This window comes from Cyanistes caeruleus, chromosome 10 (assembly GCF_971803275.1).
Source record: "Cyanistes caeruleus chromosome 10, bCyaCae1.hap1.1, whole genome shotgun sequence".
NCBI classification, from domain to species: Eukaryota; Metazoa; Chordata; class Aves; order Passeriformes; family Paridae; genus Cyanistes; species Cyanistes caeruleus.
The window spans coordinates 14,062,670-14,076,747 of record NC_141710.1 but is presented as its reverse complement, the minus strand read 5'-3'; the positions used below and the strand labels follow the sequence as shown (position 1 = coordinate 14,076,747).

Genomic DNA, 14,078 nt, shown 5'->3' with positions numbered 1-14,078 from the left:
TCTGTGAGCTGCTGTGGAGGTTGTACTGAGGCAAAAAGATTGCTCGAAAAGCAGACTTTGGCAGAAAGACACTCCAAGACTCCTGTTGATGCTTTTTGCAGAGATGTTTCCTTGGCTTCTGGCAGATTTTTGGATGGGGATAAGAGGGGACACAGCCTATTTTTGCACTGATTCCTGGGGATAGATAGAGGGATATCCACGGAGGCTTTTCTCTCGTTTACAATACATTGTGGCATCGTCCATCACCCATTCTGAGTACTGCTCCCAGCTGAGCGGTGTGTTTACGGTCACCACAGGCCTCTGTTTAATCCTTCATTTCCTGTGGCCATGGGAAATGTCAGAGGATGCCAGGCAGGAGTTTGAGATGGCTGCTGCAAGGAGCAGGAAAGGCCAGTTCTGCTGTTTCTGGTGCAAGAAAAACTCCACTTGGAAAAACAATGGGATATGCCTTGGGCCTGTGTGAAACTTCTGTTTTGCTGGAATAAGCTTTCTTTTTCTTGCTCAGAGTCATCCAGTTCACATGAATGCACTGATTTAGAAGACAGAGCAACAAGTCCCCTGCCTGCTTCCTTCTCCCCTTTCCAGAGTGTCCCCAGCTCTTTGGCATCCTGCTCCGTCACTGCTGCTTGTGTGTAGTGCTGGTTTGAAGGCTGAAGGACTGAGGAAGGAGGTTGGTCTGTTGATGAAACTGCTTTAAAACTTCAGAAGCTTTAGGTCCATTTTCTAGTGTGACACTTACTGCTGGCTTGACCTTCAGCTGTTCTCCAAGAAGGTGATAATGACAGCTGCTGTTCTGCTGCTGGTTGGCTGCATTGCAGGGAGCAAAGGGCATGTTTGCTGGACATTCCCACTGGGAAAGCTGCTGTCTCCCTGGAGGCTAACATGTATCGGTGATGCTCTCTGTTCACCTTACAGCACTGGCTTTTTCACAGAACATATATAGGACTTCGTGAAGGTCCCTTGGCACTTCATTTATACTTCCTTTTTAAGAAGTAGAAATTGGAGCCTTCCTGCTGTTTTCTTTCTCAGTACTTGAAAAGATACCACACAGCTCGCTGAGTGTAGTGTGGCCTTGACACTGTACAGCTGCTGGGAGAGACTTCTGGCAGGGCTGGAAAGAGAACAGGAGAGTGCAGCATCAGGCTGTCTGTGTAAGGGGTACAGGGCAGTGATGTTGTGAACTTTGTCTTGAGTGAAGGGGATCAGTTAGGCCTTAGTGCTCATAAAATTTACCTGGTAACCCCAGGCATGCTGTGAATTATGCTTGCCAGAAGTGTTACTCTTCCTGGGGAGAAAGATGTAGATGAAAACCTACTCAGAGCCTAGCACAGCCCATATTCACCTGCCCATATTATTTGTGTCAGGCTCCTGAAGCTCAACTGATGATTATTTTAATTGCACACCAACCCACGATGTCACCACCACAATGGTCTGTCAGCCAAACTAAAATGGTGAGATTTTTTTGTCTTTGGCCTAGGTTGATAGTGGTTTGGTTTGTGTGCTCTTGGTAGCTCTGCCCTACATTAGGTGCTCTTGAGGACAGAAAGTCAAAGTGGGTTTGTGAGTCACTTTTTTTCACTTCTCTTTTCAGAAGAGGTGTAATAAGCCATGTGCAGTAAAACTGAGTTCCTGTGTGCATTTTAGTTTATCCTTTCCTGAGCCCTTTTGCTGAACCAGAACTTGGTAGCTAGAGTCAGGTCTAAGGGGAAATGTTTTGTGGGCTTAGTATGCAGTGCTCAGTAAGTGATGACAAAGAGGGAAAGGACATAAGTGGGGAAATATTTGAAAACACTGAGACACAGACATTCCATAAGGATACTGACAGGAGTGACATGAGAAGTAATGGGGCAACAGGGAGGAAGGAAGTTTATGCAAACAGCAGCATTTTCTGGCACTGAGAAGGCAGGAGTTTTAATTCCATTCTTCATTGTATGTGTAGCATTGGTTCTTTACATCCAGACAGGACAAGAGGCTGGAGTGTGCTCTGGCTGGAAATGCTCCTCACAGAGGGACTGTTGCCACTGACTTGGCACATGGTTTGGGGTAATGCTGGTCTAGCTCAGGGAAGCCTCCCCTGGGCTGAATGGAAAGCTTCTCCACCTCTGCACAGCACAGTGACTTTGCACTGCAAAAGCAGCTTATTATATCTATCTGTTCTGGATACAGCAAGCATTACTTGTAGTATCCTGGTGCAAAGAAATGGCTTCTCCTTCTGCTCTGGTGTTAGTTTATTACTGGGGTGCTGGCTGTTGAGATGGGAAGGATTTATGTCCTAAATTCACCAGCAGCTCCTGGAGCCTTTGGCAGTGCTGAGGTGATGTGGTGGAGCACAGCACGGAGAAGGCCTGGGAATTTGCCAAGCCACCAGGGTGCTGGCTGTTTTCATGGCAGGCAGAGAGCTCTGCCGTTTGCAGGGCTGTGCTCTCCTGCAGGCCATCTGGTTGGTGCCAGGTTTCTGAAGAAAGTTGATGTTGGGAAGAGGCTGGGCTCTCCTGACCTTAATTGAGTGCTGGAAGGACTGAGTCCTTGGCTAGGGCTGCTCAGCCCTGCCTGGATTTTGCACATCCCTGGTGCAAGGTGCATAAAGCTCAGTGCTCAGTTACCTGGTATTCCAGGCAGCTGGTATTGCCCACAGCATCAACTCTGGCTGGGTAACAGGTGAGTTTAACTTGGTCCTGATTTAACTGTTCTTTTTTCACTTTTTCCCTTTAAGAAGCTGTGGGTATGCAATATCCACCTGAAGGTGATAAAATTCCCAAAGCAAAAACAAATTTACCTTTACTGACCTGGAAGTCATTTAGTGCACTCAGAGAAGAGAAAAGAAAAGGCTCCAGCCTGCTTCTTCCTCATGCTTTGCAATGCATATGAGCTGTGGGCTCAGATGCCATAAAGCAGTTTGCTTCAGAATGATGCAGGGAGCTCTGCCTCCCCGTCCGTCTGGCCTCAGAAGCCAGGGACTTATTCTTTCCCTTGTATGCCAGTGTTTTAAATCTGTAGTTGCATTTATGGCAGTGTGCCAACACAAGGCTGTGACAGGAAAGGGGACATGTATTGTTAGTGCTGCAGCTTTACTGATTTGTGACTTGTAGATGGATGTGGAATTTTGACTGATCTGGGGCCAGCTTTGGTACTTTGTGTTCCCCAGAGCTGACTAATAAACCTGGGGAACTTAAACACAGGAAGCAAGGGAGGAGAGGGGAGAGTACTCGTGGGGAGCTGGCAAAGCAAAGGAGAAGGGTTTTGAAACAAACCAATAACCTCAGTTAGGAAGAGGATAGTTGTTCTTGCAGAGCATCTTTACAGTGCTGGCAGCAGCTGAATGGGTGGCAGACAGCTGTCTTTGCTTGCATCCTAGCAGCCACCTTTCTAGGGAAAAGGAAGCTGATGGGAATCTGTGCAAGAATTGGAGCTGACTGCAGGATTAGTTCAGATACCTTCAGCTTCAAATGCAGCAGCTGGCAGGGTTTCCATCAAGGCCGGGAGGCTGCCCAGAGGCCCATCCTGCTGGAACTTTACTTCTCTTGGTATCTGATCTGGAGGAATAAAACCTGGTTTAAATGTGCACTGACAGTCTGATGTGTCCTTTCAGCTGCAGCTCTGGTTTAGCTGGTTTAGCTACCAGAGCATGGAGCAGTCTCAGGGTTGGCTCTAGTCATCCCAAGTCTGAAGAGAAAGTGGCATCTCTGGGGACTCTTGATTCTGCTTGTTTTTTCCAGCGGTTCTTGTTTCTCTGTACAACTGCAGGTCACTGTCATGTAAAACCACACTGTGGGGTTTAGAGAGGAACTTGATCCTTTTTTTGGCACTTGGCAGCTTCTGTGTGGGTGTGAGGTTTCCAGCAGTCAGCCTTTTGTAAGCAGTCACCAAACTGAGTCAGGGCATGAAGTTGTACCAGAGGGGCATTCAAATCTTCCTTTTTGCATTCTGTCTCCCTTGTCTTTTGCTACATTATCTTTCAGGATTGAGCAGGAGGATATCCCTGTGAGAGCTGACACTTTTCATTATCTCTGCTCCCAGCTGCCTCTTTGGAGCTGCTGTGTGAGGTTATTCACCGCAGCCTCAGGGCTGAGAAATGCTGGTGAAGTATCTGCAATCCAGGGAGTCATGGCTCCTGAAAGCCACCCTGAATCACAGTGGGCCTGCCAGCTCTGCAGAGAAGCTGCTGAACTGAACAAGGGGTTTAGCTGTGCATTCATCAGAGAACAAAAGTTTTGGCTATCTGGGAAACTCAGTGTGTCCTTCTGAAAAAAATAAAATGTAAAATTGGTGTAAAATTGGCTAAAATTCTGAAATAAAAGCTGAATTAAACAGATAATGCAACAGAATACAGTGATCATCACTGGAGATGGGTGTGGGGTAAGGGAGTGTACATACAGTACAAATCTCTTGAGATTCAAGCTCCATTCCCCCAGCAGTTTTCTGAGTGGGTGGCTGTTTTGAGTTGCACTTGCTAAGAGACTGTTTTGCTATTCCCCCTCCCTTACACCAATTTAAAGGAGTGGTGCTTAGCTTAAAGCTAAAGGTGCTGTGACATTCTGTCTGCAAAAGAAACCAGAAAACCTTCCAGAAAAGGGGTATCCTATGATCTATGGGGCACAGCTGAAGGCATGTCTTAGAGCTACAGTGATGCTCACTGGGGCCTGTCTGGGCCAGGGATTTTGACTCCTCCTGATGAAGGCAGCTCCTGCCCTGCTCTCTAGTGATGTGCGTGGTAGTTTGCCTTTGGGCTAAATGAGGGTGAAGCACAGCTGTTGGAGTCAAGTGGTGTTTGTTTTGCTGTGGTCCATGTTGGGAGGCAGTGGTTAAAACTAACTTCTAGGAAAACTTCTCCCTGCCTTTCTGGCTGGTTGTTCCTTTTGCACATGTGGTATTAGCTGAGTCAACTGAAGCTGTGTCAAATGCTGGAGAGGATGAACTACACAAACAGCTTTTGTTCTTGCTGATGATTGAGATTATCTTCTTCCATATACAGACTCAGTTACATCTCAGGTGCTGTGAGTGAGATGTTTGGCTGCCTGAGGTCTACTATTTGACTATGCTGTCAAACCAGCCAAGCCATTCCTGACAAGTATACCTTGTCAGGTATAGCTTGAAGTTTTTGTAGTTGTCCACCTGGGTGTTACTGGTGGGTCTGCAGTGCAATGGCTGAGCTCACTGGTGCTCTTTTGGGTGTAGGCAGTCCTAGACAGGTAGATGTACATTGGGGCAATCAATAAATTTCTACAGAGATGAGTGTTCTAAGCCTGGCAGGTAATGACTTGCAGACATTAACACATATCGTATTATCTATCTGCTCTCTGCTTTAAAGTATTAATATATTCTGTGTGGTGAGCCTCTGCAATAGAAAGCAGCAACTGTAACAGCAATGTTTGCAGTAGGACTTGGGAGTATTGGACAGTTTTTGTTGCTCAGGTTACTCTGTGTCTGAGGGCCCAACTGGACATGGCTGAAAAGGGTGAATTTTCAAAGCATGGGTGTCATTACTTCTTAAGGCTCAATGCTGCTTTTAGGTACATCTTGAAGTCTTGGCACCAAGTGTCTGGAAAACTGCCCAGTGGAAAAGGACCTGGGGGTGCTGGTTGGCAGCCTGCTAAATATGAGCCAGTGTGTGCCCAGGTGGCCAGGAAGGCCAGTGCCATCCTGACCTGGATCAGCAATAGTGTGGCCAGTGACCATCACCTGTACTGGGCACTGGTGAGGCCACACTTCAAATCCTGTACTCAGTTCTGGGCCTCTCACTACAACACAGACACTGAGGTGCTGAGTGAGTCCAGAGAAAGGCAGTGAAGCTGGGAAGGGTCTGAAGCACAAGTCCTTGAGGAGCTGGGAGTGTTTAGCCTGGAGGAGAGGAGGCTCAAGGAAGACCTTATTGCTCTCTACAAGTCCCTGGCAGGAGGTTGCAGCCAGGTGACCGTGGCCTCTTCTTCCAAGTACCAAATGATGGGTAAGAGGAATTGGCCCAAGTTCTGTCAGGGGAAGTTTATATTGGATGTTAGAAAAAAGTCTTCAGTGTAAGGATGGCCAATGATCGAAACAGGAGAGTATTTGGGTCACCATTCTAGGAGATATTAAAAAGATGTGTACATGTGGCAGTAAGGAGTGTACATGCTTTAGTGGGGAGCTTGGCAGTGCCAGGTCAGTGGTTGTACTTGATGACTTAATGTTTTTTTCAGCCCAAGTTATTCTAGGATTTTGTGATTGAAATATTCCAACTCGTCAAAGAGATGGTCTTTAATATTCTTGACCTAAGGGTTGTGTTTTAAGCTTTGGGAATAAGAAGACTAGTTATTATTTAGAAACATTGTAGGTGAAACCAGGTAGGGTAGAATTATCCAGTGATTAAAAACATGGCAGCCTTCTATAAAAAAGAAGAATGATAAATCTTATCAAATTTTGTGGCTGAGGCTTGCTCAAAGGATAACCTTTTGAGGTGCCTTGTGCTATTTTTTCACTATCTTGAGTATCTCCAGTTTCCTGTTTACACTGCAAGCACGTCACCTTCTGCTTTGAGGTGTTCAGCAGATACTCTCTCTCAGCTTTAGGACTGGTCTCTGGTACAGTGTACAGGCTTCCTTACAGAAGTGAGATTGCCAAACTAGTAGCCTTGGAGAAGGCACTTTGTGAATGTTGATGATTTCTGTCCCAAGGCAGGTTAAAAAATAAAATGATGTCCTGAGGGTTTGATTCCAAAATGCATACAGTGTTCCTTTTTAAAGCATTGTTTGGCGAATGAGAGTTTAATGTTGGAGAATGGTGCAGACAGAGCACAAAGATCTCATGGCCTTGACCTCAAGGCATTTATCTTAGAGCAGAGAGAATAACCTCCTTCCCAAATCCCAAGATGTTCTTAGCTTCCAGGCCAAGACTGCTGTTAGAAAAACCATGGTTGTTTGGTGATTTATTTATTTTTAATTATTATTTTGCATGTTTACACTTTCAGACCTCTGAGTTTGGTTCCTCATGGAGTCACTCAGGCTCCTTGTGGTGCCTTGTAACTCTCAGCTATGTGTGATGCTCTGGTGCTGTGGCTGAGAAGCAGAAATTGTTCCAGTTCTCATGCTGCCCAGACCTGCCCTCTGTCTGGGGGGGATCCACCTTCTCCCTGGATGATTTTCTGATTTCCATGGCGTGATGGGGCCTGGTGAGCAAGGCCCTAGGAATGTCATCTGTGTAACTGCAGCAGCCAGACGTGTCCTAGCCAGTCTCTGTCAGCACCCATGTGTAGTAGCAGGAGCTTGGGTATGTCCTAGTGTGATGGGAGAGGCAGGGCAGAAATGGGAATTGCGAGGCTGGGCCATGTATCTCACAGAGCAGCTTTGCTGGGTCTGGGAAGGAAAGGTCCCAGTTGCATGTTTTATCTGAAAGCTGCCCTCAGGGCAGCCTCTCACCTCCAGCTGGGTCAGGTTGGCTTTGTTTCAAGGAAATTGCAGGTTTTGGAGATTTACCTGGCTTGGAGTGGCCTGACCAGTCCCTACTGGTAAGAGTCTCTAAGAGATCCCAACCTGCTTTCTAATCTGCAGGAATCTACATAACTCAGGCGTCCTTCTGCGACTGCTGGCTTGTAAAAGGCTGCATTTGCTGCTTGGCATTAATTTATCAGCTCTGTAGGCCCTAAAAATGACTTTTTAACTGATGATACTGCTTTTTCATGTTACTTTTGTCTTTCCTCTCCCTCCTGTCCTTCAGATTAGAACTTGGAAACTGCAGATGTTCTAAACTGCGTATGACTCACACCTAGTTTATTTTGTGAATTACCCAGCGCACAGTGCTGACGGAAAATTCTGGGAGTGGAGGGGGTGGGGAGAAAGAGATGGTTTTTAAGACCCAAAAGGAAATGCTTGGAACATGCATCTGTGGTCCCTGGGTCATTGAACTGGCCTGTATCCTGGACACATTATGTGAGCCTCATGAGCCATGGGGGCCCTTGGGACCTGCAGTGGATGTCAAAACATGATCTAAGACTTCAGGCACAAGTGAGGACGGTGTTTTTCTGTGAATCTTTCTGGAAAAGCCAGTGGGGGCTGACCTCTTGCTGAGACTGTGTGTTCCACACCACCCATTCTTGGGTGTTACCTACCTCTTTGTCACACACCTGAGTATCACTAACAACATCTAAGGCTGCCTTTGCTCCTCTCTTGTGGTTACCTTGATCTGTTTGAAGCAGTTTGGGGTGTCAGAAATGCTGAGCTGTGGAACTGAGGTAATGCTGTAGAAAGTTAGTGAGGTGGGTGGCAGAATGTAAAATGGAAGAGGTTATTTAATGAAATTTTGCTGAGCTGTTGTACCTAGGGACTTTCTGCCATAAAGGCAGGGCTGCAGCCTTGCTTCCAAGAGCATCAGATGCACCAATGCACAAAAAGACATATTTCCAGTGAGAACTACCAGAGGAGAAGACCTGTGCTTGAAGCTTGCAGAGAGGCTCTCGAGGATTCCTCAAGACAAGTGAGCTGGCAAGTGAGCCTCTTCTGTACATGGATTTTGGATCACTGTTAAGGGTGATGCTTCTGCCCTCATCCTCCCAGCTGGCACCTCTGCTGGACACAGCAGCCACTGTGTCTGGGCAGGCATTTCTTTATTGACAGCTGTGCCAGAGTGTATTCCTGGTCTGCTCCCTGCTATGCCAAGGCAGATTGGCTTAATCAGACTATGGTAAGCCTGGTGTGACTGTTTCAGGCTTCACTGGACTTGCCAATTGTAGCTCTGATTGCACCCTGCTGTTGTTTGACTGCCTGGTCACTCCCAGCCAGGGCCCAGGGATGGGAAGTTAATTTACAACAGTGAAGGTAATATTAATCTCACCTTTCATTTTTTAGACATACAGTTAGGGAGCAAGGAAATGGATTTCTTGTCCCTTAAATATGAAGTGTTTCAGAGAGGAGAAATTGAGTCTGTTTTCATTGGGGCCATCCTATTTCTCAGCACAAACCCAGTGTACATAATACCTAGTAATAGTTGTGCTGTACCCTGCTGAGATAGGGCAGGGAATGAGAACTAGTGCTGATGAAACTTCAGTTTGGGCTGTGCCTAGCCAGTCCACATCTCCAATTATTTCATAGTTGTCTCATTGTGAGTCTTCAAGGATCCTTGGCCTCACTTGCAGCTGCTGTCATGCTTGGCTGGGTCCCATGGGTACTGGGTCTAGTTGTGAGGGAATGCTCTACACTGCCATCAGCCCAAAATCTGCTAGGGAGGTGCAGGTGTCCCCATGCCTTGCCACATGGCTGTCTGACAGGGCTTCGTTGTCTTCATAATGGGATGTTCTCATCTTCCTTTGCATGCTGTTCTCAGGCTGATGGGACTTGAGAATAATGTGCTCAGATGAGTTGGAGGCAGCCAGCCCAGCCAAGTTTCTGACAGTGACGAAAGGTCTTGTGCTGCCTGCCTTGCCAGCAGCCACAGCAGCACAAAGAGAGGGCTGTGTGCTTGAACTGTCTGTTTGGGTTTGTAACAGGAGTGTGTGTGCAGCCAAATGGCTTCTTCAGCAATGCTCAAATAATTCCAAATGTGTGGACAAACCCAAGGCTTGCTGCTGCCCTACCAGTCTGTTCCATGCTGTGTCCTCTGTGAGATGGGAATACCAGGGAACACGGACACTGAGGAGCCTCCAGTGTGCATATCTGTGCTAACTGTCCAGCTTCCCTCTCTCTGTACTGGACCTTGGTGGGTTAATATCCCTGGTTTAAGACCCAGCCTCTTTATTCATGTTGAAGCCTGCAAGTTGGTGGCTCATCCCAGGGCAGCGTCCCCATTCACTTTGCTGTGTCGTGTGGATGTGGGACAGGCGGTGGCAGGGCACAGCCTCAGGTCTGGGTGCTGTGTGGCCATGTTGCGGATGGCACTGGACCTAGGCACCTTTGGGTCAGGAGCTGGAAGCTGCACCAGGGAAGTTGGTACTCTGGCCTGTATGTGCTTCTTGTTCCTGGCACTGAACTTCAAAACAATCTAAACAGGAGCCTTTGTCCCTGCTTTATGTCTGTGACATCCAGCAGCTTTCAGCTGTAGCCTGTCAGAGCTGAGAATTTGAGGAGCTTGTTTTGCTTGTTTGTTTGGAGAGCCATGGACAACTTCCAGCACTTCTCTGGAGGAGCATCTAGAAGAAGCAGGCCTGTTTATGGAACACGAGTCTGTATGGATTTTGCCTTTTTATTTTGAGCACATGCTTTCTTTAGGAAGTCTTTAGTGGCCTGTAAATCCAAAAACGTTAAACAATCATTGCTGTATTGTAGGAATAAAGCTCAGTGATACAGATGAGGTTCTGGGGTTGGTGCAAGACTATCAGAATACAAGGATCAATGTCCTACCATGGCCTTCCCACTTTCTTACCATGTGCCAAACATGTTTCTGTAACGTGTATTTTTCCAAGCAGAGAAGTGTGTCTGGGTGTGAGTAGAATGAAGTAAAAAACCAAAAAAACAAAACTAAAGCTAAAGTCCTCCCATGCTTATGTCTCTGGGGAGGCTGGAGAAAGCGCCCACCAGCACTGCTAGCACCATGACTGACTAACAAGACAGAGCTCTTGAATACCACAGGGATCAGAACAGTGTATAAGCCTGTGCAGGATGGGTTTGGGAAGGGCTAGGATGTACTTTTATAAGCATTTCTTGTAGCAGTGATCCCTATGCAAAAAAAAATGTGTATCTCTGAAATATTCATCCTTGCTCCTGTGCTGCCTGCCTTGTCTTACTGGTACAGCAGTTCAGGCAGCTGTGTTGTGGACTTGCTCAGAGACCTATTGCAGTTAAAAATATCACTTCCCTCCCATCCTCCCATTCTCTCTGTCGTTGTTGTGGTTGGTTGTTTTTAAACAGGCAAGAGTAAGTGCTGCTTCTTAAATACATAGCAGTAATGTCAGCCCTAGATTTGAGCAGACTGGCTCTGTGCTGAGGTGTCTTTGATTAGCTCTGAACTCATGGTAAGGCTCAAACCTCTTGAGTTAGATGTGTCCTTCCAGCAAGCCAGATGATGCTTCTTGTGAGCAGAAGGTAGTTGTTCCAAAATCAGGAAGCTGAAGTAGTATTAGGGATCTCAAAATTAGTCTCTAGGGCAAGATTCTCTTGCCCTGTCCAGTAAAAAGCATGTGATGGTGACCACCGAGCACTCTGGGTTTGTCACCTGTGAATAGCACTGCTGCCTGTGACTCAGCTGTGGCTTTTCCAGATCTGTGGCTCAAGGCAACGTTTCTTTCTTTGTACAGAAATGGCCACTGGAAGCATTTCAATGCTATTGAGTTTCATATCATCTTTCCTTTTTTAAAAGAAGTTGCAATGAAAAAAAAGCAACAACAAAACCTTAATTACACCATCCAGATTTGTTTGTGCTTAAAGTGGGCCACTTTGGGATCATATAACTAACATTTGTCCTCATCTCCACCCTGCTGCATGTCACTTCCCTGAAGTGTTGCTCTGGCTGTTAGGAGATTTTTGTCATCTGAAAACAGCTTTCAATGCAGACTGGACCAAAAGTACCATTGAATATGGTAAAGTATTATCTGATCTCTTGGTACAGACTACTAGAAACTCTTGCACATATTTTGTGAGGATACCTGGGTGTAGAGTAATGTCTTGATACTTCTCTAGTGGGGCATGTGCATCTGTGAGAAAAGGGAAGGCTTGTGGGATTGTGGCTCAGGAAAATGCAGCTACTTTCTCATTTCCTTTGTGGTGATGGAAATGTTTTATCTTTTCTGACTGAACCCTTTCACAAACAGAATCCTCATAAATTCCCCTTGTACTTTTGATGCATGCTGGGGGTTTTGGGATTATTTTCAGTTAATCTTTTAGGCTGTACCTGTGCTCTGCTAAAGAGAAATCTTGGTCTTCCCCAGAGGTTTTGCTAGTGGAGTGCAGCAGGAGGAGTTTGTACTTCCCTCTGTGGCTTTAGAAGCACCTTGTAGTTCTCTGTTTTGTGATGTGTTTCAAGTGGGAGATACTCCCCTCTGTGGGTGCTGTTAAGCTTCTTAGCTTGTCACATTGAGGAAAAAATAAGTGACAGACCTCTCTAGTGTAAATTTTTGGTGCCACTGCCTTAAACTTCTCTTGAAGCAGGCAGAAATGCCAGGTCTGGCAGGTGTGTGAGACAGGTCACTTTCTGTCTTGGGTTCACTGAGAAGCCGATGTGAACCTGCCACCAAAAGGCTGAGCCTGATGCTGTGTGTCTGTCCCTGTCCCAGTATGTATGTGGCTTGTGTTTTGTTGCCCTACTGCATATCATAACAAGTTAAAAATACACTCTGGTGTTTTTATACAATGCAAGTAGAGCATTCCTGTAAAAGTCAAGGTGGGAAAGTGATAGGCATTGGCAAAAATCTGCTTTTAAACTGGTGCTAAAGAGAGTTCATCTGTTTCCGATTTCACTTTTTTCAAGGTCATTTTCAACATCTTTTGAAGAAGCTCTACTTCTCCCTGCCCATAATGCTGTTGTTGATCCCATATCTGGGTTCTAGGTGCAAATCCAGCATCTGCACTTTAAATCAGTAAAGCTTACAAGAAACAATTGAAAATAATGCCTGAGCTGGTGGAAATGCCTTGCAGTGAGAGCCATGGAGCTCAGTCTGTTCAGTTTTGGAGGGGTGCCAGTGTGCACATACCCCTTGTGCCATGAAAATAGTATTCTCAGACTCTTTAACCTGGCACAGGAAGTCACAGTAAGCACAAATGCTTGCCCTTGGTTTTAACCCAATGCAGTCAGTGTGGGCATTGCTATAAATATATAATATATATTCTGTTTGAATGGAATGCAGAGGTTTGTACATAAGATCTGATCCAGTGGTAGCATGGACAGTTCTGTTCTTTAAATGAAGGTGGAGGGGAGAGTGGAGAAGGCATTTTATGCCAACAAGGACAAAGAAATAAATACATACGAAAATAGACATGATGGCAGGAGCAGGGGAAAACAGAAGTCTGAACCTTGGCTGGTAGAAAGTGTGTCAGAAGTCCATATGTCTCTATGCTCCCCTGACTGCCATAGCTCGTTTGATGCTTTTTTGTTTGTTTTTGTTTTTCCTGATGCTAATTATCTTTACTTTGTTTCCCTATTCAGTATGTCGAGACTTTGCTATTCTGGAAGATCATACCTTGGCCCATAATTTACAGGAACAAGAGAGTAAGTAGCAATCATCTTCAGAACAAACTGAAGCAACCTTGTCCCAACAGATATCTGGCTTTATTTGATTTTGCCAAGAAAAATGCTTCCTGCTTTTATTTAATTTTTTTCCTTTTAATGGAATACAGTTTATTATTGCTGTCTTCACTATCCTGTAATACTACACTTTGCTCTGCTCCAACTCACATTGTACCCCAGAGATAGTTGCATTTCATATTTCAATTTTGTGCTGAGTTTGTTTATGCCATTTATGATAAAATTGCATGTAGGAGTGCACTTGGGGTTTTGTTGCTGTGCAAGGATTTTAGAAATGACTAGCAATTTTGGAAGCTTCAAGTTTTATAGTCTGACCTGAAGTACAACCAGAAGAGGTCTGTTTGTTTACTTATTTCAGAATTGCCAGTGTCTGCCTTTTGAAAGGAGCCTTCCTTTTCAGACATTTTGAGGTAGGGCAGCTGTACACTTGAAGGGTTTATAAAGGAGAAATAAAAGTACAGCCAGGAACTTCAAAGTGATTGGTCCTTTTTTTTTTTTTTTTCTTTTTTTAATGATTTTTTTTTACATGCTTATCTGTTACTTTGGGTATGTTTACATTGCAGTTTCAAGTGTGGTGGCCTCTCTAATCAACTTCTCACCAATTTGGTATCTGCCAGTACCAGGTGCTAATGCCATTCCTGCTGCTCCACCAAGGGTGCAGCTGCTTGTGCCCTTGGTGCTGGAACCTGAGACCACTGAATTAAAGATGACTGGGCTGCAGTTCATGTAGCCATTTTTTCTGGCAGGCAATATCCATGTATGGTAAAGGACTCACTGGAGCACTAAGTTGCTCTGTTGCTAAATATAAAGGTAGTGAGATTTTTAGAACTGATTATGCTGAGAGTGAGAGGAGTTTTCTTCTGTAGAGGTTCTTGAGAACAAATTTGGAAAGTATCCATAAGGAGTGGTTTAGGTTCAGCACATCCTCACTGGCCTCTGGT

General features: G+C 45.5%; 1 protein-coding gene across 2 annotated transcripts in view; it reads left to right on the top strand.

Moving 5' to 3' along the window:
• CCDC50 (coiled-coil domain containing 50) overlaps positions 1 to 14,078 on the top strand; it is a 42,901-nt gene that overhangs the window by 4,888 nt on the left and 23,935 nt on the right. For both annotated transcript variants that reach the window (XM_086843037.1, XM_086843036.1), the window contains exon 2: positions 13,039 to 13,101. In XM_086843037.1, coding sequence (XP_086699163.1) covers positions 13,039 to 13,101 — 63 coding nt within the window. The remainder of the gene's footprint in view (positions 1 to 13,038; positions 13,102 to 14,078) is intronic.